The sequence below is a fragment of the Pleurodeles waltl genome, chromosome 12 (genome assembly GCF_031143425.1).
Source record: "Pleurodeles waltl isolate 20211129_DDA chromosome 12, aPleWal1.hap1.20221129, whole genome shotgun sequence".
Lineage (NCBI taxonomy): Eukaryota > Metazoa > Chordata > Amphibia > Caudata > Salamandridae > Pleurodeles > Pleurodeles waltl.
Genome location: NC_090451.1, coordinates 304855691 through 304881647, shown reverse-complemented (window position 1 = coordinate 304881647; position 25957 = coordinate 304855691). Strand labels below are relative to the sequence as shown.

General features: G+C 46.9%; 1 protein-coding gene across 4 annotated transcripts in view; it reads right to left on the bottom strand.

The window, feature by feature from the left end:
• RPGRIP1L (RPGRIP1 like) overlaps positions 1-25957 on the bottom strand; it is a 687119-nt gene that overhangs the window by 392663 nt on the left and 268499 nt on the right. For all 4 annotated transcript variants that reach the window (XM_069216318.1, XM_069216317.1, XM_069216321.1 and 1 more), the window contains exon 10: positions 14036-14181. In XM_069216318.1, coding sequence (XP_069072419.1) covers positions 14036-14181 — 146 coding nt within the window. The remainder of the gene's footprint in view (positions 1-14035; positions 14182-25957) is intronic.

Below are 25957 nucleotides of genomic sequence, written 5' to 3'. Positions count from 1 at the left end.
ATCAAAACGTGGATCTAATTCTTTACTGCTTCAAGGTATTCATCCATATCATGTCCTCCTTTCTGATTTCTCACTAATGGTGGTAGAAGTTTAAAAATGGACTTACCCTCAAAACCTAGTGAACGAAGCAACATACATTTTTTCCTTTCTGCTCTGTAGCGTGATGCACCAATGGCCTTTAAATAAGTCACAAATGCATCAAACCAAATTTTCCAAGGGCCAGGTGGTGAACCGGATGTTTCCAAAAATGGTGGTGGTGTCACTGATTGCATAACGTATACTTATTAATTTTAACTTAAATGCAATTAATACATTTCTCACAGTCTTGAATAAAATACTTGCAATTAGCAGTGATATTCCTTCAAGGTTTTGCTTTTATGCTGTTTCCCCTCAATAAGTTAATTTGGTGTGCGTATCCCCATAGTAAACTAATATTCTATATAGGAATATGCACGTTTGTCATAAGTCTGTTTGTAGACCCTTTACATTTCCTCCACAATATTGTTGCCAACAGAATGCCTCCACATAATTTTTCAGACAGACAAGATTGGTCTAGTTGACCATCTGTGAGAACATTAACTCCATGCATGCGTTAATTAGTTTACTGAAGGTTTGAACTGAAGAATGTGCCTTGCTGCATTGAAATGCTCCGTTTGACATTAGTCCTTGCTGGCAACAAGACGATCTTGCCCATACACAGTAACGTTTCTTTCTTGGTCACAAACACTTTTGAATTTTCTTGTCAATCAAAAGCATGGGTTCGTCGGCATCTGTTTACCGTTCGTCGTCATCACAATTGTAGAGAATACTCCACTCAAGATCATTAAAAAACAAAGTATTTATTTAAAACAGATGCTGTGTCACAGCTCTCTGCGATGCTGTGCATACCAGAACTCTCCACGCTAACTGCCCTCACATCAAGAACACTCCGTTAAGCTCAGAATGTCTTCACATTATAATGTCTCTCACGAGGACGTGAGGTAAATGTTACTAGCTATTACAGTCTTTTTATTTTTCCTGGCCCTTTACCCTACCGGGCATTGCAGAGGATAAAAGGCAGAGCCCCTTGGGAAGGACTGTGGTACGGGGACAAAGTAACCCTAGACGGAGAGACCAAAGCAGAGCTGTCTTGGTGGTTGGAAAACTTGGATGCATGGAATGGCAATGCGATTTTTGTTTGCTCTCTAGATTTTGTACTGCAATCGGATGCGAGTTCACTTGGTTAGGGTGCTCACCTTGGTTCACAGGACACTGGTGGGTTGTGGTTGTATGCAGAGAGGGGTCTCATCATATCAATTTGTTGGAATTAACAACCAGGCTTTATGCACTCATGAGTTTCAGAGAGTGATTTCAGGGCAGAGCAGCGTTACTCAAGATGGACAATGTTTCTGTCTGCCATTGCATATATAAATTGTCTAGGTGGGACAAGATCTACAGATCTTGAAGGTGTTTTACTGGAAAGGGATCAGGATCCCGTGGGGGCTCCAATAGTGGAACTGATCAATTTTCTTGTAGAAAAATTTGACAGAGGCCTTAGTTATAGAACATCGAACTGTTATAGTTCTGCAATTTCTGCAGGAGATAGTTTGGTCAATTGAAGGTCTGTTGGGAAGAACATTTTGGTCTGCCAAATGCTTTAAAGCATTAGATTAAGAAGACCTCAAAGATCGAAGTACACATCTCTTTTGGACGTTAATCTAGTCCTTTCAATGTTTTCCAGTTGGCCTAGCAATAGATATTTAGACTTGAAGAGACTCTCCATGAAGATGGCCTCTTTATTTTGTTTGGTGTCTTGTCGAAGAGTGTCGGATGTAAAGGCTTTAGAGGTAAGTAACAGGGTTTACGATGCATCTGGAGTGACATTTGAGATTACAAAAAGAACAAAGACGATGTATGAAACAATCTTTTACCCACAATGTGATTCTTGCAAAAACTATGTGTAGTGAACTCCATGAAGGAGTATAAATGCAGGATGAGTGAATTTCGTAGTGAATGGAGCAAACAACTTGATTTATTTTGTTAAACCTTTTAAACCAGTTTCTACAGCTACCATTGCTAGATGGGTTAAATGGAGCTGGCATTGATTTGCAGAAATTCCAGGCGCATTCTATGAGAGGCGCAATGGCTAGCCAATCCTTTTATAAAGGTGGCAGATGGGAGGATATTTTGAGAGCCGCTGATTGGTCTAATTCTTCTACATTCGCAAAACATTACTACAAACCAATTGAGCACATGTCTGATATGGTTTTTAATGTCTACCAACATGCATAATGGGAGCCTCCGGGTCTGGTAATGAAATATCGATTCTCCAATTATAATGCCAAGAGAATCTGACTTTCATTAAAAACACGGAGGCTAACATTATCCCCTCCTATCCTCCCAAATACATAGGAGTGTTGCACAAAAAAAATTGAGAGATAAATTAATAAAATAATAATATATTGCTTTTCATTTTTTCAAAGTGTATTGTTTTAAATGTACTAAGAGCTATTTCAATTAAATGTACATCTTTATGCTTTATAATTGTTTGAAGCACAAAATAAAATTCTTAAACATATCCTTTTTCCTTCTAGATACTTCACAGTAATTTTCTTACAGTCAGATGTTTCTTTTAGATTGTATGTCCTCTAAGGAGGAAGGAAGAAGATATCCACATGACTGGAAACTTGTTGAAGGACTTTTTACACTAATTTGAAGTTTATACCTCTCAAACTTTCCAATTATTTTCAAGACTCAACATTTAAAAGAGGCAGAATGCCGTCTACATTGACTGGTTATGTGTATTGAAGGTTCTATACTAGAATGCTTTCTTTGTGATGTGATTTCCTTTTAAGTGCTACATGGAGTAGCATTAAAGGAATAATGTATAGTGTTAGCCTCCGTGTCTTTAATGAAATTCAGATTCTCTTGGCATTACAATTGTAGAATCGCTATTCTGTAATCCCTGTATAAACTGCAGTCACTAAGGGCCAGATGTACCAAAGGATTTTACCCATTCTGAGTCTATGGGAAAAAGCTTTCGTACATATGGCCCTAATTTCTTTATAATCAGTGACTTGTGATGCACCAAGTCACCCACTATATAAAGAAAAGACATCAGACCTTGACTATTATAAGGCTATTACAGTCGAGTTTTATTGTCACAATGCTTTCTGCCAGAGCCATCAGCCACGGTGAAAGGGAGGTAAGGTCACAGAGCAGAGTGGAGAGGCATGAAGAATAGTGGAGTGGCACAGAGTGAAGTGAAGAACGTGGGGTGGCATAGAGAGAGTTGAATAGAGTGTTGTTGAGCATAGCAAATTGTCGTAGAGTGGAGTGGAGTGGCATTGAGTGGAGTGCTGTCTGGTAGGCTTCGACCTAAGGAACTCAGCCTTTGGTCTTGTTCCTCTATATGGTAATGGAACTCCTCTGTGACTTGCAATACTTGCAATATGCTTATAAGGTATGGCAGGAGGTACTTTGTCCCTTAAATTGCGATCTGTAAACTGAAAGTTATAACCTCATGCAAGGCTGGGTGAACCTGCACACTAAACCTCCATACCCTCTTCTGCCGGACCTGTGCACTGTCCTCCACCCCTACCTCAGTTGTAGGGGCACTGTGTGAAATGGAATCTTCATGATGAACCAATTAAAATACACGTCAGAAGATTAGCTAAGAGATCTTGCCCTCTCTAACACAAATGACAATATATGCAGAACTACCACACACTTCTTTGAGACCCATAGTTAACAAAGGTCTGCTAAGTAGCTTTTTATTTCACGCTTCAGAAGATGTCAATGCCGAATCATCAACCTCCTCTAACCTAACCCAAACATCAGAGTAAGGATTATATATGCCCATAAAATAAATGCTGCCACGACTCAGAAATCTGACAGACTAGAATACAATATGCCATCTAACCACTGCACCAGCCAAACTGTATCTTGCTATCCAGGGCCTTTTACACACGCTCTTCTGGGCATGGGCCCTCACTCACTGTATTTTCCTGTAACATTGTGAAATGTGTGCAGAATTATGCGGATGGCTTGATATGAACACTGTACTGAATTATGTGATTGTGTGCTGCAGTGTTTTTTGCATAACTATGGATTTGCCGCATTTGCCAAAAAATCCATAATCTGCTGCATAATCTGCAGATTAGAACAAAAAAGTGTTTCTAGCTCAAACGGTTCAAAAGTTACTTAAAATGCAGCAACACGTTGCTGCACAGTGGAAGGCCCCTTTGAAACAGTTGACTGGTAACCTTTCTTTTGCTTGTTGTTATATTTAGGTGTTAAACTGGTACTAATTAGGTGAAACCTAAGCACAGAGAGTGTTATCAAGGGCAAAAAGCGTCTAAATAATGAAATATTCACAAAATGTTTAATTTGCCACTTCTTGCCACATAATTTAGTCAACCCTGGCACATAATTTGGCCCTCTTCTGCCACATAATTCCAGTGGCCCTGACTCTCACCAATGTATCCACATATAACCGTTACTCTTTATTTGCCAATTTTTTCCTGTCTGTACTCATAAAACTTGACAAATTTAAAACAATATATAATACAAGTCAAACGAGAATGTTAAAAACAGAAAAGATCATAGACTAATATGCTTAAATATGTAATAAAAGCAACAACATTAATAACAATGCAAGGCAAAATTGCCCAAAATGGAACATGGCCTCATGTTCCCCACTCTGTAATCTAACCCTTTATTACTTAGATAAAAAAAAACATTAAGAGTAAATATTAGAAAGAGATACCCTTCTAATAGCTAAATTGTATAGTGTGAAAAGATAAAACCTGGGCTCAAACTCACCTTTCCTGTTTCACCAAATGGTGTGATCCTAGGCAAATACAAATACAGTATTTCATAGTCTACTTTCTAGCCTGTAACAGTCAGGCTGAGTGGGACTCTGTTCCCTCTTCAGATCTTCTTCAGTTTCCTGCAAAGCTAATCTTTAAAGCGGCAGGTGGGGGTAGGGCCGAGGATGGCATGATGCAGACAGCAATAAGCAAATAATGTTTTCTTCTCCTCTCTCCCATTGTTCTCACAGGCACTTAGTGGGGACAGCTGTAAACAGCAAAAACAAAAGGGCAGAGGGCATGGGTGGAATCATGACTTACCTTCATCTGTGACCATCAGACTGGTCACTGATAACTGGAGGCAGATCAGCAGTTCAAGTGCAGGGCCATTATAAGTAGTGCTTCTGTGCGCTAATGGCCCTGCGAATGAAAGAAGTGATAGGGGAAATAATTTTGCCCTTTTTCGCCCCCACACTCGACGTCCGTGTCCCCCACACTCAAATCCGGGGGGTTGGGTACATCACCCACCTCCCCTACACTTCCTACACCCATGTACATGTAATTTATTTCTGTTCTGGCATTTTACCAGTTCTCTGAGCCACAGCAAGACAAGGAGGGCCACTGGCGCCTCCCATTGCAACGCTAGGCTCTGTTTTCCTAGAAGCAACGGCTGGTCTATGAAACTGGATGAGTTCTTGGGTGCTGTTGTTCTGCTGAACCTGCCCAGCAAACACGTTGCGATATTATGATCTAGGTCCCTACCTGTGAACTCAGTCACTACTGCCAGCAGAGACGACCAATATGACTGGATGTGCGGCCAGTCCAACACCATACGAAAAAAAAAGTACTACTGGTCTATTTGGTACCTGGGGCACGATGTGCGCAGCCTCGGGTTAGTTTTGTGAATCGTGTTGGGGATAGGTATGTGCAGTGTAAGCAGTGCTTTAAATGGGCAGGTACTGACCGGAACAGAGTACCTGCATTTCTTTATTTTGAAAGTGAGAGTACCTGCACTTCTCACCACTGCTGCAATAAATTTAATGGGAGAGTGCAGGCACTTCTCAGGAGCACATAGCAACAGCACAAAATAAACTGAAAGACGGAGTGTTGAAACTTTTCAAACACTCACCCCCAGTCACAGATCCGGGTTTAGTCCATTGTTATTATGCTCCCCAAGTCACCCCATTCTGGACCCAGCCACATGTCCAAACTGGGGTGGCATGGTGAGTAAAAGAACAATGGATTAAACCAGATGTACGACAGGGGGTGAGTATTTGAAAAGTTTCAGAACTCCGTCCATCATTCTTTTGTGTTGTTAAAGTTGCCCTAAGTGGCCAGGGTATGCCCAGACGTAGGTCCCTTGCTCATTGTGACTCTGGATTTAAGCTAGCCTGGCTGATGAGGGGTGATACCCTGAAACAGATCCCAGGATGCTTGTTTCTGGTCCAGGGAGAACTTGGCCTAGCATTTTTGGCTGGACTGTTCCAATGGGTAGCAGGATCAAGACAGATTTGCATATGGCTGGATCCAATCTGGGGTGGCATGGTGAGCAAACGAACAATGGATTAAACCCAGATCTGTGACTGGCGGTGAATATTTATAAAGTTTCAGCACTCCGTCCATCATCCTTTTGTGTTGCTAAAGTCACCCTAAGTGGGAAGGATATGCCAAAACGTGGGTCCCTTGCTCACTGTGCCACTGGAATCAGGCTAGCCTGGCAGATGAGTGGTGAAACCCCGAAACCGGTCTCAGGATGCTTGTTTCTGGTCTAGGGAGAAGCTGGCCTGGCAAAAGAACAATGGATTGAACATCGATCTGTCACTGGGGGTGAGTGTTTGAAAAGCACTCCGTCCATCCTCCTTTTGTGTTGCTAACTTCTCAGGAGCAAACATAATCTAAATAACAGGTACCTGCAGTTCTATGCTGCCATTTAAAGCACTGAGTGTAAGTAGTTAAGTTGCGTGAATTTGAATCACGGGTTTCTATTCACTGCTTTCGTGTATTTCATTGTGCAAGGCCACAGCGTCCTTACAGTAGTCGTGGCTGAGTAAAATGTAGGAGTTAGTGAACTATGTATAGACGTCACAGTCTTGAGGTGTACTCCATGTGTCAACACGGTGGTCAGCACTTCTGATTATGAGGTTCAGTCACGCCACCACGCCATGTTTTATTAATTGTCTCTATCATAGCTCAGTATGTCAAACATTGGCCAGTGTGTATTCCATAGTCTTCCACTGGTGTCAAATGTAAGGAGCACCACTTTTTTGTATAGGTCATCCACATTAGTAATTCCTGCTCAGTACCACGGTTATGTGGCATGTTTTCCACCACACCCCCCAAGCTCGGTGGTGATCATAGCAGACGTCCCAGGTGTAGGAAAGTACCCTCTTTCTGGCATGGTGACCCCCACCTTTTTGCCTGTTGTCAGCATGTTTTGACTGTGTTCACTGGGATCCTGCTAACCAGCACCCCAGTGACTATGTTCTCTCCCTTCAAACTTGGTTCCAAGGACAACATACACTCCACATTTGGAATACTGGTGCCCCCATATAAATCCCTAGTATATGGACCCAGGTACCCAAGGCATTGGGGTATAAGGGGTCCCCCATGGGCTTCAGCATGTATTATGCCACCCATGGGGAGCCCATGCAAAGTGTATCTGCAGGCCTGTCTTTGCAGCCTGCGTGAAAGGGTGCATGTACCCATTTCACTACAGGTCACTGTAAGTCACCGCTATGGTAGGCCCTCCTAGCCCACAGGGCAGGTTGCAGGTACCTGTGTGTGAGGGCACCCCTACATGAGCAGAGGTGCCCCCACAAACTCCAGCTCCATTTTCATGGACTTCGTGAGTGCGGGAACGTCATTTTACGTGTGTACTGGACATAGGTCACTACCTATGTCGAGCTACATAATGGTAACTCCGAACGTAGTCATGTTTGGTATCAAACATGTTGGAATCATACCCCAATACTGCTGCCAGTATTGGAAGTATGATTCCATGCACTCTGGGGCTCCTTAAAGGACCCTCAGCATAGCTCCTACCAGCTCTCTGGGGTTTTCTGGGCAGCCCAAGCTGCTGCTACCCGTCAGACAGGTTTCTGCCCTCCTGCTGCTTGATCAGCTCAAATCCAGGAAGGCTTAACAAAGGATTTCCTTTGGGAGAGGGGTGTTACACTCTCTCCCTTTGGAAATAGGTGTTACATAGCTTGTGAGGGGTAGCCTCCCGAAGCCTCTGGTATGCTTTGAAGGGCATATTTGGTGCCCTCCTAGCATAAACCAGTCTGCACAGGTTCAGGGACCTCCAGTCCCTGCTCTGGCGTGAAACTGGACAATGGAAAGGAGAGTGACCGCTCCCCTTTCCATCACCACCCCAGGGGTGGTGCCCAGAGCTCCTCCAGAGGGGTCCCTTGATTCTGCCATCTTGAATCCAAGATGGGCAGAGGCCTCTGGGAGCATCTGAGTGGCTAGGTCAGTCAGGTGACGTCAGAGCCCCCTCCTGATTGGGACTCCCTCTTGGGAGGGTCCTCAGATACGACGAGCAAGACTCCAGCAGGATTCCTCTGTATCATTTACTTCAACTTCTGGCCACCGGAACTGCAACTGACCTTCCAGGAACCGACAATCTGCATCCACGACAAAGACTCTGCTTGCAACATTGCTTCCACGGCTCCTTCCAACTTCTGCAACATTTCCCCGGCTGTGCATCCTCTGAGGGTGGCAAGTCTGCAGCCTGCATGAGAAGGAAGAAGGAATCTCCCTTGGAGTGAAGGAGTCTTTCCCCAGCTTCTGCAGGCACCAAACACAACGACGACCGGCTGCGTGGATGTCCTCTCATCCTGAACTGCATGGATCCTGCATCACGGGTGGTGGTCTGGGGTGGTCCTCTCTGCCAGCTGTCCAAATTTGGCAGAGGTAAGCCCTTGCCTTCCCACGCAGGACAGTACTCCAATGCACCGCATCTCTTGCAGCTACCAAGGCTTGTTGGCGTCTCCTCCAAGGGATCTTCAGGCTATTTGTAGCCCCAGCACTCTTGGCTGCGACACACAGCCCTCTGTGTGTATCTCCTGCGGCATGGGACCCTTCTTCAGTAGTGCTGTGTGGGCTCCACTGCGACTCCTGGGTCCTCTTCCAGTGGGTCTCCTGTGGCAGCTGCCTATTCCTTTGTTGACTTTCTGCATCGCTGAGGGTCCACTGGGACTCCCCCGTGTGTTGAGTCTACCTGGGCCTTGCTGGTCCCTGGCAGCTCCACTTTTCGTTTACCGCGACTCTTGCCTTTGGCAAGGCTTGTTTGTGGCTTCTCCATGTCACAGACAAACTGCAATCTTCCATCCAGACTCTTCACTAACTCCAGGGCTGCATTGCTGTCCATCTTCGTCTTACCGTCGACCAACTCCTGCAATCACAGATGGGTGTGTAGTGGCTCCTGCCACCACCAGACACTTCTGCGGCTACTGGACTACGTCCCCTTCTTTTTCAGGTCTTCACCGCTGGTTTCTTGCAGTCTTGTCTTGTTGTTGCATTATTCTTCTTCTTAGTCCTTTTAGTGGTCTGGGGAAAATCCAGTAACTTACTCCTTTCCTCCTGGTCCCTGGGGGGCACTGTGGTACTTACCTTCGGTGTTTCCTAGTTCTCCCAGCTCCCCTCTACAGATACCACTTACGTGGGTAGGGTTCCTGCATTCGCATTCCATTGTTTTAGTATATGGTTTGGACTCCCCTAGGGTCATTTTTGTCTATTGCTATTGCACTGTTTTCTATTGCTATTTATGCCTATTTCTGAATACTAGTGTACATATTTAGTGTGTTTACTTACCTCCTATTGGAGGGTTGCCTATCTGGTACTTTTGGTAATTGTGTCACTAAAATAAAGTACCTTTATTTTTGTAACACTGAGTGTTTTCTTTCATGTGTGTGAGTGCCCTGTAACTACAGTGGTATTGCATGAGCTTTGCATGTCTCCTAGATAAGCCTTGGCTGCTCCTCCACAGCTACCTCTAGAAAGCTTGGCTTCTAGACACTGCCTACCCTATACTAATAGGGGATACCTGGAATAAGGTGTAAGTACCTTAGGTACCCACCACACACCAAGCCAGCTTCCTACACCAGGGAGTAGGGAGCAATCCCAGACGACCTCCTTGTGTACTTGGTCCATCATGCATTGATTAACCCTATCGTCTTAGGATAAGGATCCCTTGGCCTCGCAATGTGCACAATTCTCATATAAGGTTCTTACTGCTCTTTAGGTTTATTGAATTCTGCCTCTCAGGGTCTGTCTCTACTGCTAACCACTTTCTTGTTCGGACTAGCTGGCAAAATAAATAATAGGTCTTGAGGTTGGGCATTCCCAACCCACCTCCTGTCTGGGTCATAGCCCTGTTCATTGAGATAAGACACCTCTGGAGTATCCAAATTTGACAGGGGAGAAGAGATCTCAAGTCACAAAGGTGATGTCAGCAGAATCAGAGGAATAGCCATGAAGAAGTAAAGTAACCTCGGCAGTAGAATCATCTTAATGATGGTCACCCTTCCAAAAGGGGATAATGGGAGCTATAGCCAAAATGGGAAGGACTGTTGGATGTCGGTGACGTTTTCCTCTACGTTTCTCCCTTTCAGGTTGAGGCTGTATGATATATCAGAACCCCCAAGAACTTAATGGTTTCTTGCTCCCATCTCAAGTATTCATTACATTCGGTGTCACCGGTGTTTCTGAAGGGGAACAGGCAGGACTTACTTCAATTGATTTTAAGGCCCAATATGGCACCAAATTCACTCAGTACTGATATCAATTGTGGGAGGGTGGCCTCAGGGTCACTAAGGCACAATAATCAGTCATCCATACAGCAAGCTGCCACATGGTGCCAACCACTAATCTCCATACCCAATCCTGTGCCTTGGCCTGCAGCAGAAATGCAAACGGTTCCAAGACCAGGACAAAAACAGTGGAAAAGGGGAAACCGGATCTCGTTCCTTTACGTATTTGCCATCCGTCTGAGAATGTGTTTCCTAAATATATCCTAGCAAGCAGCTGCAAGTATAGTGGCTGGATCCTTTACAGTGTATTCTCTGTGATCTTCATCCTTTGGAGCTCCTCAAATAAGAATGGCCATAGTAATGTATCAAAAGCCTACTCTATGTCTAGAGAGATCATATGTGGGGACTCAGGTGCTCAGGTAACGTGGTTTATGATATGCAGCAGCCAGCATAAGATTATGTGTGCATTACAGCCTGGGTCAAAGCCACTCTGATCCGGCTGCACCAGACCAGGAAGAAAAGGTAGCAGTCGACTGGCGATGACCTTTCCCTATATCTTGCACACCATGGTAAGGAGTGATAGTGGCTTGTTGGACCAGACATCTAACTGATCCTGACTCTGTTTAGTTATTTATTTTATTTATTTAATTATTTATTTTATTTATGAGTTTTATAATGCACACAGCTACCCATGAGGTTTTCCCGGCACACAGCATAGATTAGGTAGAGTGAAACATCAATTGATTCAGAAGAGCCAGGACTTTAGGGCTTTACAAAAAGTCATTAAAGAATTACAATTCTTCAAAACATCTGGGAGGGCCTTCCACAGTTTAGGACTAAGGTAGGAGAAGAAGCTTCCCTTCATACGGGAAAGACAGAACCTTGGTACAGTGAACAAGAACTGGTTGGAGGAACCAAGAGATTGTGTGGGCTGGTAAGGTTTCACCAGTTCCTAGATGTAGCATGATCCCACGTCTTTGTTAACTTTAAACATGTAGCAAAGTGCCTTGAACTCAATGTGTTTCGGAACCTTGAGCCAATGAAGTTCCTGAAGCAGCTGAGAAACAGAGGCCGATTTGGGTAGATTGTCTCCCAACTCAAATCCAGGAGCAACCCCACACGTCCAGCCTCAGTATACATGGCATGGAGGCGACAGGCTAAGCATATCTGATAGGTTGTGTGAAACTCAGTGGGTAACCTGTTTACTCCAGGTGTTTTCCTCTGACCAGCTGATCAACGACCACAGTGATCTCCTGAATTTTAAGTCTGCATTGAGGGAGGACATTCTGTCAGGTGTACTGCTTAGATTATGTATAGGGCACTGACATTGAGTTAAAGGTGTGTAGTGGGGGCCACCAATACATCATCTAGTAACAGCTGAAGAACACTTGATGTCCACCTGTGTTGTAGCCAACTGGTTTGAGTCCACCCTTACAGCTCCACAAGGTCTCTGAGAGGGATTTCCATCTCATCAATCAGGTTAGGAGACAGCAGCCCTGTCTCCCTCCCCGTGTTGGCAGGTCATATATTCTCTTTATTTCATACAGTGAAGGCACTCCGAGGCCTGATGAGTTTTGGTCAAGTCCTAAAGTCATGGTCTGTCTACAGGGGACATCATTGCAGAGATTTCTAGCATGCCAAACTGTCTCTCCGTCTCCATAAATTCACATATAAGTGATTCATTAATGCCACGGGAGGGCTTGATGCATGTAATCCTAATGACAACTTTGAAGGCATCCCAATCCACATTTGGATGGGTTACCATCCCTTCATTAAATATAAGTACAAACCAAAGTCTTCCCCTCTTGTGGTTCTGAAAGAGGGGTCCAGTAATGAGTCTAGTTGTAAGCGCCATGTCGCTACTGAGGGGATTGTCTCCCCAAAAGTTGGAGTTAGCATCAAGGGGTTGTGATGAAAGTCAGTACTGCACTGGTATTCTGCATTATGTATGTAATGTAGGAGCCCGGAAGGCCTAAAAACATGTCAAGCTTTGTTTGCAGTCAGTGGACACTTAAGGAGGAGTAGTAGTAACCCCGGTTCCCTGGGTGCAATTCCCTCCACAAATCCACCAGTCTCCATCTGTCAGTCCACCGACAAAAGCCTTGTGTTTGCTGTCTACATGTGGTCACCTGTAAAGGTGGCATAGAACAATCCAGGTCACAGTCTAGGACCAGATTGTACTCTCTGCCCCACAGGTCCGAGGTACCCAGCGTCCTAAAGAGGTGTGGTGAAAGAGTGTCAAGGTATTATAGCTGTTTTATGTTGCATATAAACTAACAATAACGAGTGGGTTCCTGTCCAGTGTCCCCTTGATAATGTATCTACCCTCCGAATTAAGCGTTGTGCTGATTTTTATGTGGGGAACCCCCCGGAGCCACCCAAATCAATGTGCCTCCAGAGCATGCAGAGTATGAAGTACCTCGTAACAGCTCTCTACAGGGCTTCTCCAGTTTGTGGAGCTCTGAGGCCATCATATGTGTCTTTCATTAAGAAGACTCCATGCACCCTTCGGCGTCAGATAAAGATGAGCACCCGGTATCATTTTGCATCGGAGGCCAGACACCTACTATTCCAAGTAATGTTAATATAATCATAATTATCATTCATGGCAGGGCATAAGTGGCGCTGGAGGGACATGAAATCTGTCCATATTCTTGGGTGACAGGTCCAGGTTAGGGAGGGAATCATGTGAGGTCTCAGTGACAGTGATCTAAAGGGTCATGTGCACAGCTCGGGTGCAGTACACCACCCATGGAACGACCTCATCTGTACAGTAGGCTCAATTCACCACCGAAACCCGGGCAGACTCTGTATGTGTCAAATTAGGGGTACGTAGGCTAGTGCATAGAGGGTGTGATGTACCCGCTAGACAGATGTATTGGCAGTCTTTCTACTAGAGAGCACCTATGTTTAACCCAAATATTGATAGTGAACATTTTGGTACAAAACTCACTTTAAATTATGTAAATACATTAAGATAGGCTGATGACTTTTCAGGTGATGAAATAAAGCCTTGCACGCCGGATCCAATAATGCCATTATATAGGTCATCATGTACGTCTGTGCATAAGTCTTGAGGTCTCATTCCACAGGCCATGGTGTGCTGGGTGGTACTACTGCAGAAGGTATAATGCACAGCCACAGGTTATGGTGTTTACCTGGTACGGTAAAATCAACCCTTTGTGAGGTCAGCAACCCAGAATATGAAGTAATGCATTAATGCTACATATTGTTTCCCTGTTTCGAGGTGTAGAACTCGAAATTTAGTGTTTATTTCCCCACAAACATTTTGTCAAATTTTAGCTGACAAAATGTATACATGCTTATAAATAAAATCTATGTGCAGTAATTTTCTACGTTCTTCGAATTGTAAATCAGGATTTCCGCAACCCTAACATGCAAAAGAGAACAAGCCCTAATTACTCGAGAGGGAGTAAAGGATATATACAAAAGTAGTGAAACATTTAATAACAAACATTTTTTTTAAACAAATACCTCTTTCTAGTTTCACTCTGTCAAGGATGCTATTCTTTTCTGCCAGGTCAGACTTCAAGGCAGCCTCAAGCTGGGCAATATGCAATTTTAATTGCTGTTCCTTTAATTTCCACTGTTGTTCCTGGCCCTGGTTCATATTGAAGGCACTGTAATAAAACATTCGGCACACAAGGAACAAATTATAAGTCATCTTCAACGGAGAATGACAAAAAAAATGAACAAATATTTTATTCGCTGAGAGACCACTGTCATAATGTCTTAGGAATTAGAGAAACATGCGGGTCTGCTGCTGTTCAACCCAAGGCGCCTTTCACGGGCTGTGGTTAGAGAACATGAAAGAGTTTGCAAGATGGGCGAAGAGCTGCCATTAATTTAAAGCTGGAAAGCTATAAAAATCTGGCAGTTTGCAAAATTTGCGGAAGTAGGAAAGGAATTCAGATGCATGTGGTATAGTTATCAAACCTTATAAATCCGAGCTACCGCCCCCCTCATGCACACAAACGTTGCTAATGCAGAGGACATGTGAATCTTCTCTTCAGCCTTGTAAAGCCTGTGAACATGGATGAGTGAAAGGAAACCCAAGGGCAGATGATGGTTCAGGCATATCCTGACCTCAAAGTAACCAACAACAATTACAACTGCATAGGGGACATGCTAGCTGGATTAAAGCGAGCTTCTGGCGTAGTCTCAGTGGTAAAACACGGTTGTAAACTATTGGTTTTGTAACAGACGGCTGGGATCTCAACTAGAAACTGAAAGGGTAACAAGGAAGCAGAAAAATACAGGCTGAAAGTGCCAGCAGCAGTTAGAAAACAGCTTCAGAAAATCTTTACTATGAGAGTCAAAAGTGTGATACATAATTTTTAGGATTTCTTCAGTTCAATGTACCTTTTCCAGCTGGCATTCCAAGAATGCCACGTGGCTTTAGAAGTTTTCTTGTGCACAGATTGCTGTAAAACCTGCAAGGGGCAATTTAACTTCAGAGTGAGGTAAATATAGCTGGGAGCTAACCAGTGAAAGCAGGGAAGATTACCAAAGTGAGGCAGCAGTTTTGGGAGCATAAAGTTAATATTCCTTATGAAGCTAGAACTTGTATTCCTAAAGAAAGCCTTTATAAGCAGTAGCAGAGTCAGTGTGTTATTGGCCCCACTGCAAAAAAGGAAATTTCCTCCCTGGCTGACGCCTGTATTATAAAATACAGCAATAATCAGGATTCAGTGGTTCCCTCAGGACTCAAGGCCCCAGTTTCACTTCACCTGCTGAGAGTATTAGGACCGCTATTCAAGTAAGGACCCCATTACAAGGTCTCCTGTAAATCTGATGGTGCTAATAACGGCAGTTACCAGCCTCTTTGAAATTAGAGACCGGCAGAGTAATTCTGTCAATCCACTGCCATTCACCAGGAGATTCCATTTGCTGAAAGCATATAGGAGTCTGCAGATGGAATAACGGGAAAACCAGGAAAATCAGGAAAAGAGTAACTGGTTACCCCTCTATGTGAGAAAAGGCCCCACCTTTGCCTGATGTTGATGTGTCCTAGAAATTGTAGTGCCCAGGGCCCCTGCTAACCAGGTTTCCTGGGCCAGAGCTCTTTCCCTAAATCTGTTGTGATGCATTGGCACAATTGGATACACTCTTAACTACCACTATAAGTCCCTAGCAAGTGGGTACTTATGTGCCCAGGGCATGGGGTACTAAGGGTAGGCCCCTGAGGGCAGCAGCACGAATTGTGCCACCCTCTAGGGCCCTGCATCCAGATGCACCCAGCACTGCCACTCAGGCTGTGTCCTGGTACAAACCTAAAACACAAACTCGAAATAGCACACTGCCTGTGTGCCCTGTCGACCATATACTGCATTTACTATGGGTAAGACACCCCTCTGGCAGGCCTTACAGCCCTAAGGAAGGGTGCTCCATATTATAGGTGTGGACATAGCTGCATGAGCAATATGTCCCCAATGTTTCCTTGCCAAAGCTGGAACATAGTGAGTAAACAGAGCAGCCATTTTAATACATGGGCTAGACGCTGGTCAACACGAGTTCCCCAGCAACACAATGGCCACTCTAAACCCTGAGTTGTTTGAAATCAAACAACTCAGAATAATAAATCCAATCTGGTGACACAACTGGATTTATCTATAAGTGTACCCAGGGGTCACCTTAGAGGTGCGCCCTGCAAAAGCTAACTATCTTGGCATGGTTGCTGACTGGTTCTATCCAGCATGCCACCTCCAGACAGCCAATATATAAACCTTGGTGGAGAGCCCAGTCTCTGTGGTTCCTAAAACAATGCCCTTCCTGGGTAAAGGAGCTAATACTCCCTCCCTCAGGAATGTGCAGTGCCCTGGCAGTGAGCTTCAAAGGGATACTGCCCTTGAAACTCGATCCCCAGGCCTGCTGCTAGCAGCAGATGGCCTCTCCCTTTGCAAACCCCCACTTTTGGCGCGAGCAAAGGTGGGAAACCTCACAAAGGGTAGGAGGAGTGGCCTTACCTGCCATGCATCACCGCTAAGGTGTTGCCTGCAAGGTGGACCCTAAGTGTAATTTTCCGCCATCTTAGATGGAAGGAAAATAGCCAATTAGGTTTACGGAACTGATCCTTCCCACTGGAAGTGGTCACTATAATGGGTGTAGCCACTCAAAGGTATCCCATAGGACACTACCAGGTAACCCCTAAAATACCCACTAAATTCAGTACTTAGTGGGCATCCCTGGACCAAAAAATGAGATTCGAAAGGACAAAGAAGACAAGCCCAAAAAGATCCCAGGCACGAGAACTGTAGACCTGCTGCACAAGCAAAAAGGCACCAAACTCTGCCTGCTGCACCCAGGACCCGACAAGCGCCGCTGTGGGGGACACTGGACTGACCTCTAGAAATCCAGAGGACCTCCTGGCTTCATTAATCACCCAAGATCTCCCTCCAGAATGAAGGTACCACACTGCAACCAACAAAGAACCAACAACCCAGTGAGGGTCACTTCACTGACAAGCCGATATCTTCTGAACAGGAAGTAGCAGCCGGACCTGACTATACATCGACGACCACCAGGACAAACCCGGCAAGTGTTCTAAGCTTGGTGGCACTGCGCCCTCCAGTGGCCGTACCGTACCAATACCTTGGGGACTGGTCAGATGACTTCAGACAACAAGAAAACCAGCTCCCCCACAGCTGAAAAAGGATCAGGAGGAGGCGCCAGTCGAGGGACTTCAGGAACACCCCGGACCGCCAGTCAGAGTGTCCCTGTTGTCTTGTAAGCAGCCCTGAAAGATACTTACCTCCAGCTCCAAATGGCTCAGTTGCACCCAGCTCCTGGATCACCAACTCGCACTACACCCAGCCGCCCTGTAATGAGGAACCAGCTGTGCCCCATGGTTCCCTCACCCCTTGCGACTTCAACACCACAAGGGGACCCACCAAGGCACCACCTTTAAACCTGCAAGAACAGACCTTTTCCAAGTGGTCCCCCTCTGTGGCCCCGCACCTGCTCCAAGAGACTTTTCAACACTGCTCCCGCTAGAACTGGGTGCTGCCCGAACCTTTCCAGCTGGCACACTGTGTCTACCGACGACCTCGACCAACTTGCAGAAGCGGAACCTGGTAAATTCACTGTGTGATTTTATATGCATTTTTAAAAGTGACTGCCTATTGATTCCTATGGTGCGTAATTCCGCACAGAAAGACTGCTTTTATTAAAACTTCAAAAATCCATATCTAAAAAAGTACTTAACCAATTTTGATAATCTTGGTATTAAAATGTATATAAAGAATTAAAGTATTTTTATAAATTGGTCTCGAGTTAATCCTTCGAATGCATGAGTTGCATGATTGATACTGTGAGTACAACAAATGCTTTGCACTTCTCCAAGACTGGCCTAACTACTCAACCAAGCTACCTCACAAATTAGAGCATTAGGTGATCTAGTTTTGCCTCTGGAAACCAACGTGTGGTTGTCTGGGCCCCTGCACAGTGTGCCTAGGTTTGCACACTACATTGAGGGCCAACTTCCTACACACTCAATACACATTTCTCAGTGGAATCTCAAGATCCCACACACAATACCAGGAAATTCCACCACCCTGGATTTATTGACGTCCTGGTTTAGTAACTCTGGGTGGAGTTACTAGGTACTGCTATGTAACACTGTGTAAGAGCTGATGCTAGACAAAGAGCTGTGCTAGTTATAGACGTAGAAGATAAGTTAGGATCGTTTCGTTCCAACAAGTGGTTGCCTCAAAGGATTTCTGTAAGTACCTCATGCAGAATTCTTCACAACTGAAAGCATAAGACTCTCGAGAGGAATGCAATTTAACTTTATTTAAAATATTTAAACGTTCCGTTGGCACGTCCAATTGGCAAGTAGAGCTGTGAAATCAGCATACCGCTCCCATGCATGTAAGGTAGGTCTGATTTAGTATATGCATTTCTGGTTCCTGTGCAAATCCCAGCCAAGCCTTCTGAAGCACTGCCGCAATCCCAGCATATGTGAGAAAGCAGCTGCTGTCACAAAAGGCTGCATACCCAATCAATCTACCATCCTGGGACAAGTCTCCCAAGCATTGAGAACTATCTCCCCCACCCCTATGCCTCAGGTAGGTCTGCATCGCAGGGCAGATCCCTGTGTTCCAAGGTAGCAATTGCTGCAGATATATACACTCACTCCCTTCCTCACTGGACACTTGATTCTAAACTTCTAAGATCATCCGTAATTGCAGTGGTTTTACAGCTCTTTTCTTGCGCCAGACCAGGTGGCGCCTCAGCAGCTTCACAGGACGGGATAAGCGTCTCAGTATCTGAACCACCAGGTCTGTGCTATACTCCTCAAACCAGGGAACTATGTTCCAGAGCAGGGCTGCCCGTTAACAGAACATCAAGACTTATCCGGGCCCTTCCAGAGCCCCCAGTAAAACAATCTAAGTATGCCATTCAGGCTGAAGAAGCACCTATCTGGTATGTGCATCGGCATATGTTGCAACATATACAGGGACCTGGGTAGCATGATAATTTTTCTTAGTTGTTATTGCCCCATCAATGACCTTGGGAACCTCGGCCGTCTACGAATGCTGAGCGCCACACCAGTCAAGAGTGCACCCACATTGTAATCAAAGACTTACGTTACAATGGTGCTCCAATATATGCCCAAGTATTTAACCAGGGTCTTCTGGACCTGCAGGTTGGGGACGTCCTCTCTGTGTGCATTAATAGGGTAGAGAACTCACTTATCAGCATTCAGACAGAAACCAAAGTGATGCCCCACCTCCGTGGTCGTACCTTCCACGGCAGTCCATATCTTATGTGGATTCCTGATGGTAAAAAAAAAAAATCATCTCCACATAAGGAGATGATCATGTGCCTGACAAGCCTCTGTATACCATCGTCCACGTGTCTAGAGTGTATCACCTGCGCCAGTGGTTTTACCAACAGAGCGAATATCAGTGGAGACAGGAGGCACTCTGTCTCATTCCTCTTGCCATCGCCCAGCTGTCTGTCTTTCTGTGACAAACCTTCACTCCTAAACCTGCTGCCAGTGCACAGCAGAACAACCCATCTTAGAAAGTCTGAACCCCAAAGCATTGGGCTGCAGTGTGCGTCTCCTGAATGTCCAGCCCACTGTGTTGAATGTCATATGGGCATCCAAACTAGCCAGTGTGCATGGTTCGCCCCCTCTATGGCCTGCTCTTGTATAAGAAATGCCTTCTGGATATTCCTGGAGGTCGAATGTCCTCTCACTAATCCATCCTCAGTCGTGTGTACAGTTGTTTCTGCTGCTTTCGCTAGGGGTCCAGCCAGAATCTTCCACAATATCTTGGCATCAATCAATATTTAATATAGATAGCGGCTTATATGATTCACCATCTGAGAAATTCCTACCCGGCTCAGGCAGTGCCACTATATATGTTTCCCGCAGTGAGGCTGGGAGGATTCCATCGCTTCCCTGTACCTGGCCAGCAGGGGGGCAGTTAGAAGGCCTACAAACTTTCAATAAAATTCTATTGGTAACCTGTCATTTTTAGGTGCCTTCCACATACCCATATTTTTGATCACCCACTTAATTTACGCCTACTCTATTGGGGCGTTCAATAGGATCCATGTCCACCCAGCAGATCAGCAATACCCGTCTCATCAGCCTGTCTCCGGGCACCATACAGCGCAGGATAGAACTCCACAGCAGCGCATAATCCAAGGCACGGTCTCGGAGTTTCTTTTACACGTCAGCAAAAGTTTTCCTCTTCTTTCGGGTTGAGATAACATAATCAGGATAGAAAGAAATGTTGTTTCCATTGTACTCAAATGACCTCTGTTGGCGGTCCGCCATCAAGATTCTTAGTTTGTCCTTATATCGTAGCATTCTGGATGCAATCATCCTTGGAGGTGCTGTCAGCGGCGGCTTACTCCCTGCTGTCCTGTAGGCTGTGTCAACTGGTACTCCTTCCAATTCCTCCAGATGCGTCAAGATGGATGGCAACCAGGTCTCCCGAAATTGTTCCATCAGGGAGGTCTCTGTCCCTCCTGGTAAACCCAATAGGTGGATGCTATTGCATCTTGACCTGTCCTCCAAGTCCACCAGTTTATCTTCCTGCCACTGTATTCGCTGCTCCTGGTCCGCCAACTGGCGTGTGTGTGCCCCCAATGTCTCTGCAGTGTCATCTGCTCTGGTGCCCAACTCCTTCACGTTGTCCATGTCCTGATGCAGCAGTGCCACAGTGATTTCCACCCCATCAATCTTTTCCGTAATTGCCCTGTTGCCTTCCAGGATAGTTGCTTAAATTCCAATGTTGAAGGCAACTCTGGGCCCGCGGCTTGTGGCCCATCAGTGGGCATCGTGCCTGGTGTCATCTTTGCTATCCCTTCCTGTATTGTGTTTCGCTGTCTTGAGGGGGCCCCTATGGCTTGGGTATCCTCCAGAGCTGTATGCACGCACCTGTAGGCCACAGATTGTGTTATTAGCGTTCCTGTTTGCCTTGGCCCCAGCGACAGCCCTGCACAGACCAGGTCACAATACCAGGCTTGCCACCAGGCTGGTAGAGGTGCCCACCCCCGTCGCAAGTGGTTTCCTTTAGCACAATGTCACAAATCTGGGTGTGGCCCTCCCCACACGCCAAGTGGCCTCCCACAGGTCTTTGCGCTTCCAGGGGCAAACATATTGCTTACAAAGTGGAGCTTGCGCTCCCCACCTACTCAATGCTGGGGCTCGCTCTCATAACGCTCATGTCTTATGGGGCCTGCTCCCCTGCTCGGTCCAGCATGACACTGCCACTGCCCTCTTGTCGAGCACAAGTCGCAGCTTGCATCAAAGAGCCTCCCAGCGGCTGCACCTCCTCAGTTCACCAATGCGCGGTGGGGCCATTCTTCAACAAAGCCCAAGGAGAAAGCCACAAGTGTCTATTATCGCAGCTGTGGGCTTCTCGGAGCACACCACAGCCGACAGTCACGGCCAGCCACCCACAGCCATTCAAGAGCTGCAAACTGAGTGTCAATGGGGGGGGGGGGGGGGGCACCCACATACTGGTGCCCCTGTGCACTGGGTATGCAGCTGATTAGGGACCAATGGGGGAGTCTAGAAGATTGTGTAGTCGGAGTGATGAGAGGGTGGCCACTTAGCTCCTCCCCCATATTGGTGAATCATGATGCTGTCATCTGTAAGTAGAGAACCAGGTGGCTATATGTAAAGGTTGAAGATGACAGCCATTTTGGAACCATAAGGGACCGGTGATAGGTGTCTTTTGTGACCTAGAGGTACTCACATAAAAGCGGTGTTGGTTGGAAAGACTGCGCGAGATTTCATTTAATTCATTTCATAGATAGTTGGCTGTTGCATATGAATAGGAGATCAATTCAGCAAGGTAGTCCCCATCAGTTGTTTCTGACATGTGAGGAAGATCAAGGTACTGACAATGGTGGTGCCATCCAGAACAATTAGGACATTACATCCTTACATCTTCTAAATTTTTTGTTGCCAATTGGGATTGGAAAGATATGTGAAATAACCAAAAAATACATCTAGACACCAGATGAACAAAAGACTACTGCCCCCAGTAATACTGGAACAATTTTATGGGTGAGGGTGCTGACCATTAGCATCAGATGACTAAACCAAGGGATATTTGTGCCATTACCAGGATACCCTTTGGTAATACCAGTAGGGACAATGGTATATCCACTCACCCCCTGGAGCTGTTCCAGAAGGTAATTAGTGGTATGGAAGGCAATTCAAATATTCCTTTCACAAATCCCCTGAAACTACTATCCTCGAATATTGAGGCCAATGCACCCAAACTCAGTTTGTGTATTCTCCACTTTTTACGTTGAAGCAACACTTTCTAAAATGGGTAGGCCTCCAGGGGCTTGATTATATTGATTAAAATATGCTGAGCTGTAAAATTAGAAGTTTGACTGTAGATTCTCTTGGCATTCTATGAATCAATCAATCAAAATATTTTATAAAGCGCGCTACTCACCCGTGAGGGTCATAAGGCGATGTGGGTGGGGGGGGTGCCAGGAGGGTCACTGTTCGAACAGCCATGTTTTGAGGTTCTTTCTGAAGAGCAGGAGGTCTTTGGTTTTGCAGAGGTTGGTGGGGAGGGAGTTCCAGGTTTTGGGGGCGAGGTAGGAGAAGGACCTGCCTCCTGTGGTGGTGCGTTGGATGCGGGGGACTGTGGCTAGGGAGAGGTTGGCTGATCGGAGGTTGCGGGTGAGAGTGTGAAAGTTCACTCTTTCGTTGAGGTATGTAGGGCCGGTGTTGTGGAGGGATTTGTGTGCATGGATGAGGATCTTAAATGTGATTCTCTTGTTTATGGGGAGCCAGTGAAGGGTTTTGAGGTGTGGTGAGATTCGTTTGTGGCGGGGGAGGCCAAGGACGAGGCACGCTGCTGTGTCCTGGATTCTCTGGAGTTTGCGTGTGAGTTTGAGTGTGGTGCCGGCGTAGAGGGCGTTACCGTAGTCTAGTCTGCTGCTGATGAGTGAATAGGTGACTGTCTTCCTGGTCTTTGGGGGAATCCATTTGAAGGATTTGTTTTTTAGAGATCTGAGTGTGAGGAAGAAGGAGGAGGTAAGAGCATTGATTTGCTGGGTCATGGAGAGGGAGGGGTCCAGGATGATGCCGAGGTTGCGTGCGTGGTTTGCGGGGGTGGGTGTGGGTCCTAGGGCGGTGGGGCACCAGGAGTCGTCCCATATGGTTTTGTTGGGGCCAAAGATGATGATCTCGGTTTTGTTTGAGTTAAGCTTGAGGTGGTTAGTTGTCATCCAGTTGGCGGTGTCGAGGAGAGCTGCGTGTAGGTTGGTTTTGGCGGTGGTGGGGTTGCGGGTGAGGGAGAGGATGAGTTGGGTGTCATCGGCGTAGGAGAGGATAGTGATTCCGTGTGATCGGAGAATGTTGGCTAGGGGGATCATGTAAATGTTGAAGAGTGTGGGCCTGAGAGAGGACCCTTGGGGGACTCCGCAGATGATCTTGGTGGTGGTGGAGTGGAAAGGTGGGAGGAGGACTCTCTGGGTCTGGTCAGTGAGGAAGGAGGTGAGCCAGTCTAAGGCTTTGTGGCGAATTCCTATGTTGTGGAGGCGTGTGCGGAGTGTGTGGTGGCAGACAGTGTCAAAGGCTGCGGAGAGGTCTAGGAGGATGAGTGCGATGGTCTCGCCTTTGTCGACTTTGGTCCTAATGTCGTCAGTGCATGGGATGAGGGCGCTTTCCGTGCTGTGGTTCTTGCGGAACCCGGATTGAGAGGGGTCAAGAGTGTTGTTTTCTTCGAGGTAGTGGGATAGGCGGGTGTTGACTAGTTTCTCGGCGACCTTGGCGGGGAAGGGGAGGAGGGAGATGGGGCGATAGTTGGCGAGGATCTCTGGGTCGGCTTTGGTTTTATTTAGGAGAGCGGTGATTTCCGCGTGCTTCCAGGGGTCTGGGTAGGTGGCGGAGTCAAAGGAGGAGTTGAGTATGTCGCGGAGTATGGGGGCGATGGTTGGGCTGGCTTTGTTGTAGATGCAATGTGGGCAGGGGTCGGAGGGGGATCCGGAGCGGATGGAGTTCATGGTTTTTTCGGTTTCTTTGTGTGTGGTGGGCGCCCAGGTGGTGAGTGTGGTGGGGGGATCATGAGTGGGGGTTGAGTTGGGTCAGTGAGGGGTGTGTGGTGGGGGGTGTGGTATGAAGCTGTTGTGGATGTCCAGGATTTTGTGGTGGAAGTGGTTGGAGAGGGCGTCACATAGGGGCTGTGTGTGTGTGAAGGGTCTATGTTGCTGGCTTTGGGTTTGGCTAGTTCTTTAATGATGGTGAAGAGTTCTTTGCTGTTTTGAGAGTTGTTGTCAAGGCGTGTCTTGTAGTGGTCTCTTTTGGCGGTACATATGAGTTGGTGATGGGTGCGAATGGTGGCTTTGAGGGTGGAGAAGTTGGTTGTAGAGGGTTCTTGTCGCCATATTTTCTCCGCTTGGTGGCATTTGCGCTTGGAGTCTTGGAGTTCGGGGGTGAACCATGGGGCTGTCTTGATGTTGCGGGTGGGAATGTGTTTTCTGAGGGGGGCTAGTGTGTCTACGCAGGTGGTGATCCATTTTGAGAGGTTGTGTGCTCCTGTGTTGGGGTCGTTGGTGTGTGTGTGTGGGGGGGGGGGTTGTGAGCCAGTTGGGAGTTCAGGCGTTCTGTGGGGATCTTGTCCCACATGCGGTAGGGTGTGGTGTGTTGATGGTGGTGAGCGGGGGGTTTGGCGAAGGAGAAGTGGATGCAGTGGTGGTCAGTCCAGAGGAGTTCGGTGGTGTGGGTGTAGGCTATGTGTTGGCTTGAGGTGAAAATTGCGTTGAGCGTGTGTCCTGCTTAGTGGGTGGGTGCGGTGATCAGTTGTTTGAGTCCGAGGTTCATGAGGTTGTCTATGAGGGATGAAGAGTTGTGGTCTTGTAGGTTCTCCAAGTGAAAGCTGAAATCACCGAGGGGGATGTAGTCTGTGGAGGTGAGGGTGTGCGAGCTGATGGTGTCGGCGATGGTGTCGCAGAAGGCGGGGTGTGGTCCTGGTGGTCTGTAGATTAGTGTACCTCTGAGAGTGGAGTTGTTGTTAATGTGGATTAGTAAGTGTATGTGTTCTGTGTTGTCAGTAGTGTCTTGGGAGTTGGTGGTGACTTTGATGGTGTCCCTGTGTAGGATGGCGATGCCACCCCCTGGCCTGCTGAGGCGGTCTTTGCGTTGGGGTTTGTATCCCTTGGGGGTGGCGATGGCTATGTCGGGTTCTGAGGAGGGCTTGGTCCAGGTTTCCGTGAGGAAGGCAATGTCGGGTGATTGTGATGTGATGAGGTCCCAGAATTCTATGGCATGTTTGTGAAGGGAGCGGGTGTTGAGGAGCAGGCAGCTGAGGCGTTGTGGTGGGTGGTGTTGGTGCATGAGGGTGTTGTTGCAGGGTGTGTTCTGGTTGTGGGGTGGTGTGATGCGGGGCTGGTTGGTGGGGGCAGAACAGGTATGTGTTGCGTTAGGGGTGTTGTGAGAGTTGTCGGGGGGGTCGCTGTGGTTGGTGTGTGGTGTGGGGGAGGAGGAGCAGGAAAAATGACAGGTGTGGCAAGTGAAGGGGCCATGAGTGTGTCTGGGGCTGGAAAGGGTGCAGGCGGGGTGAGGGCCTGGGTTGAGTGAGTGGAGGATGAGGGGGGAATAGGCTTGTCTTCGAGGGCCAGGGGGACTGGCGCTGGCCGCCGTCTTGGCGCTGATGTGCGCAGACGGGCTTGCCTTTGGCGCGCCAGCGGCGCGCCACGCTGCAGCTTCCATAAATGAGGGGGAGAGGGAGTGGCAGCTGTAAGGAGGGAGGGTTGGACAAATGGGAAGACTGGGGGGAGGGGCCGAAGGGGACGCAGCGGCTGGGGAAGCTGAGAGGAACATAGGGAATGGAACGGTGAGGTGGAGGGGGGAGACAGGAGGGGCCGCAGGGGACGCAGTGGCTGAGGAAGCTGAGAGGAACAAAGGGA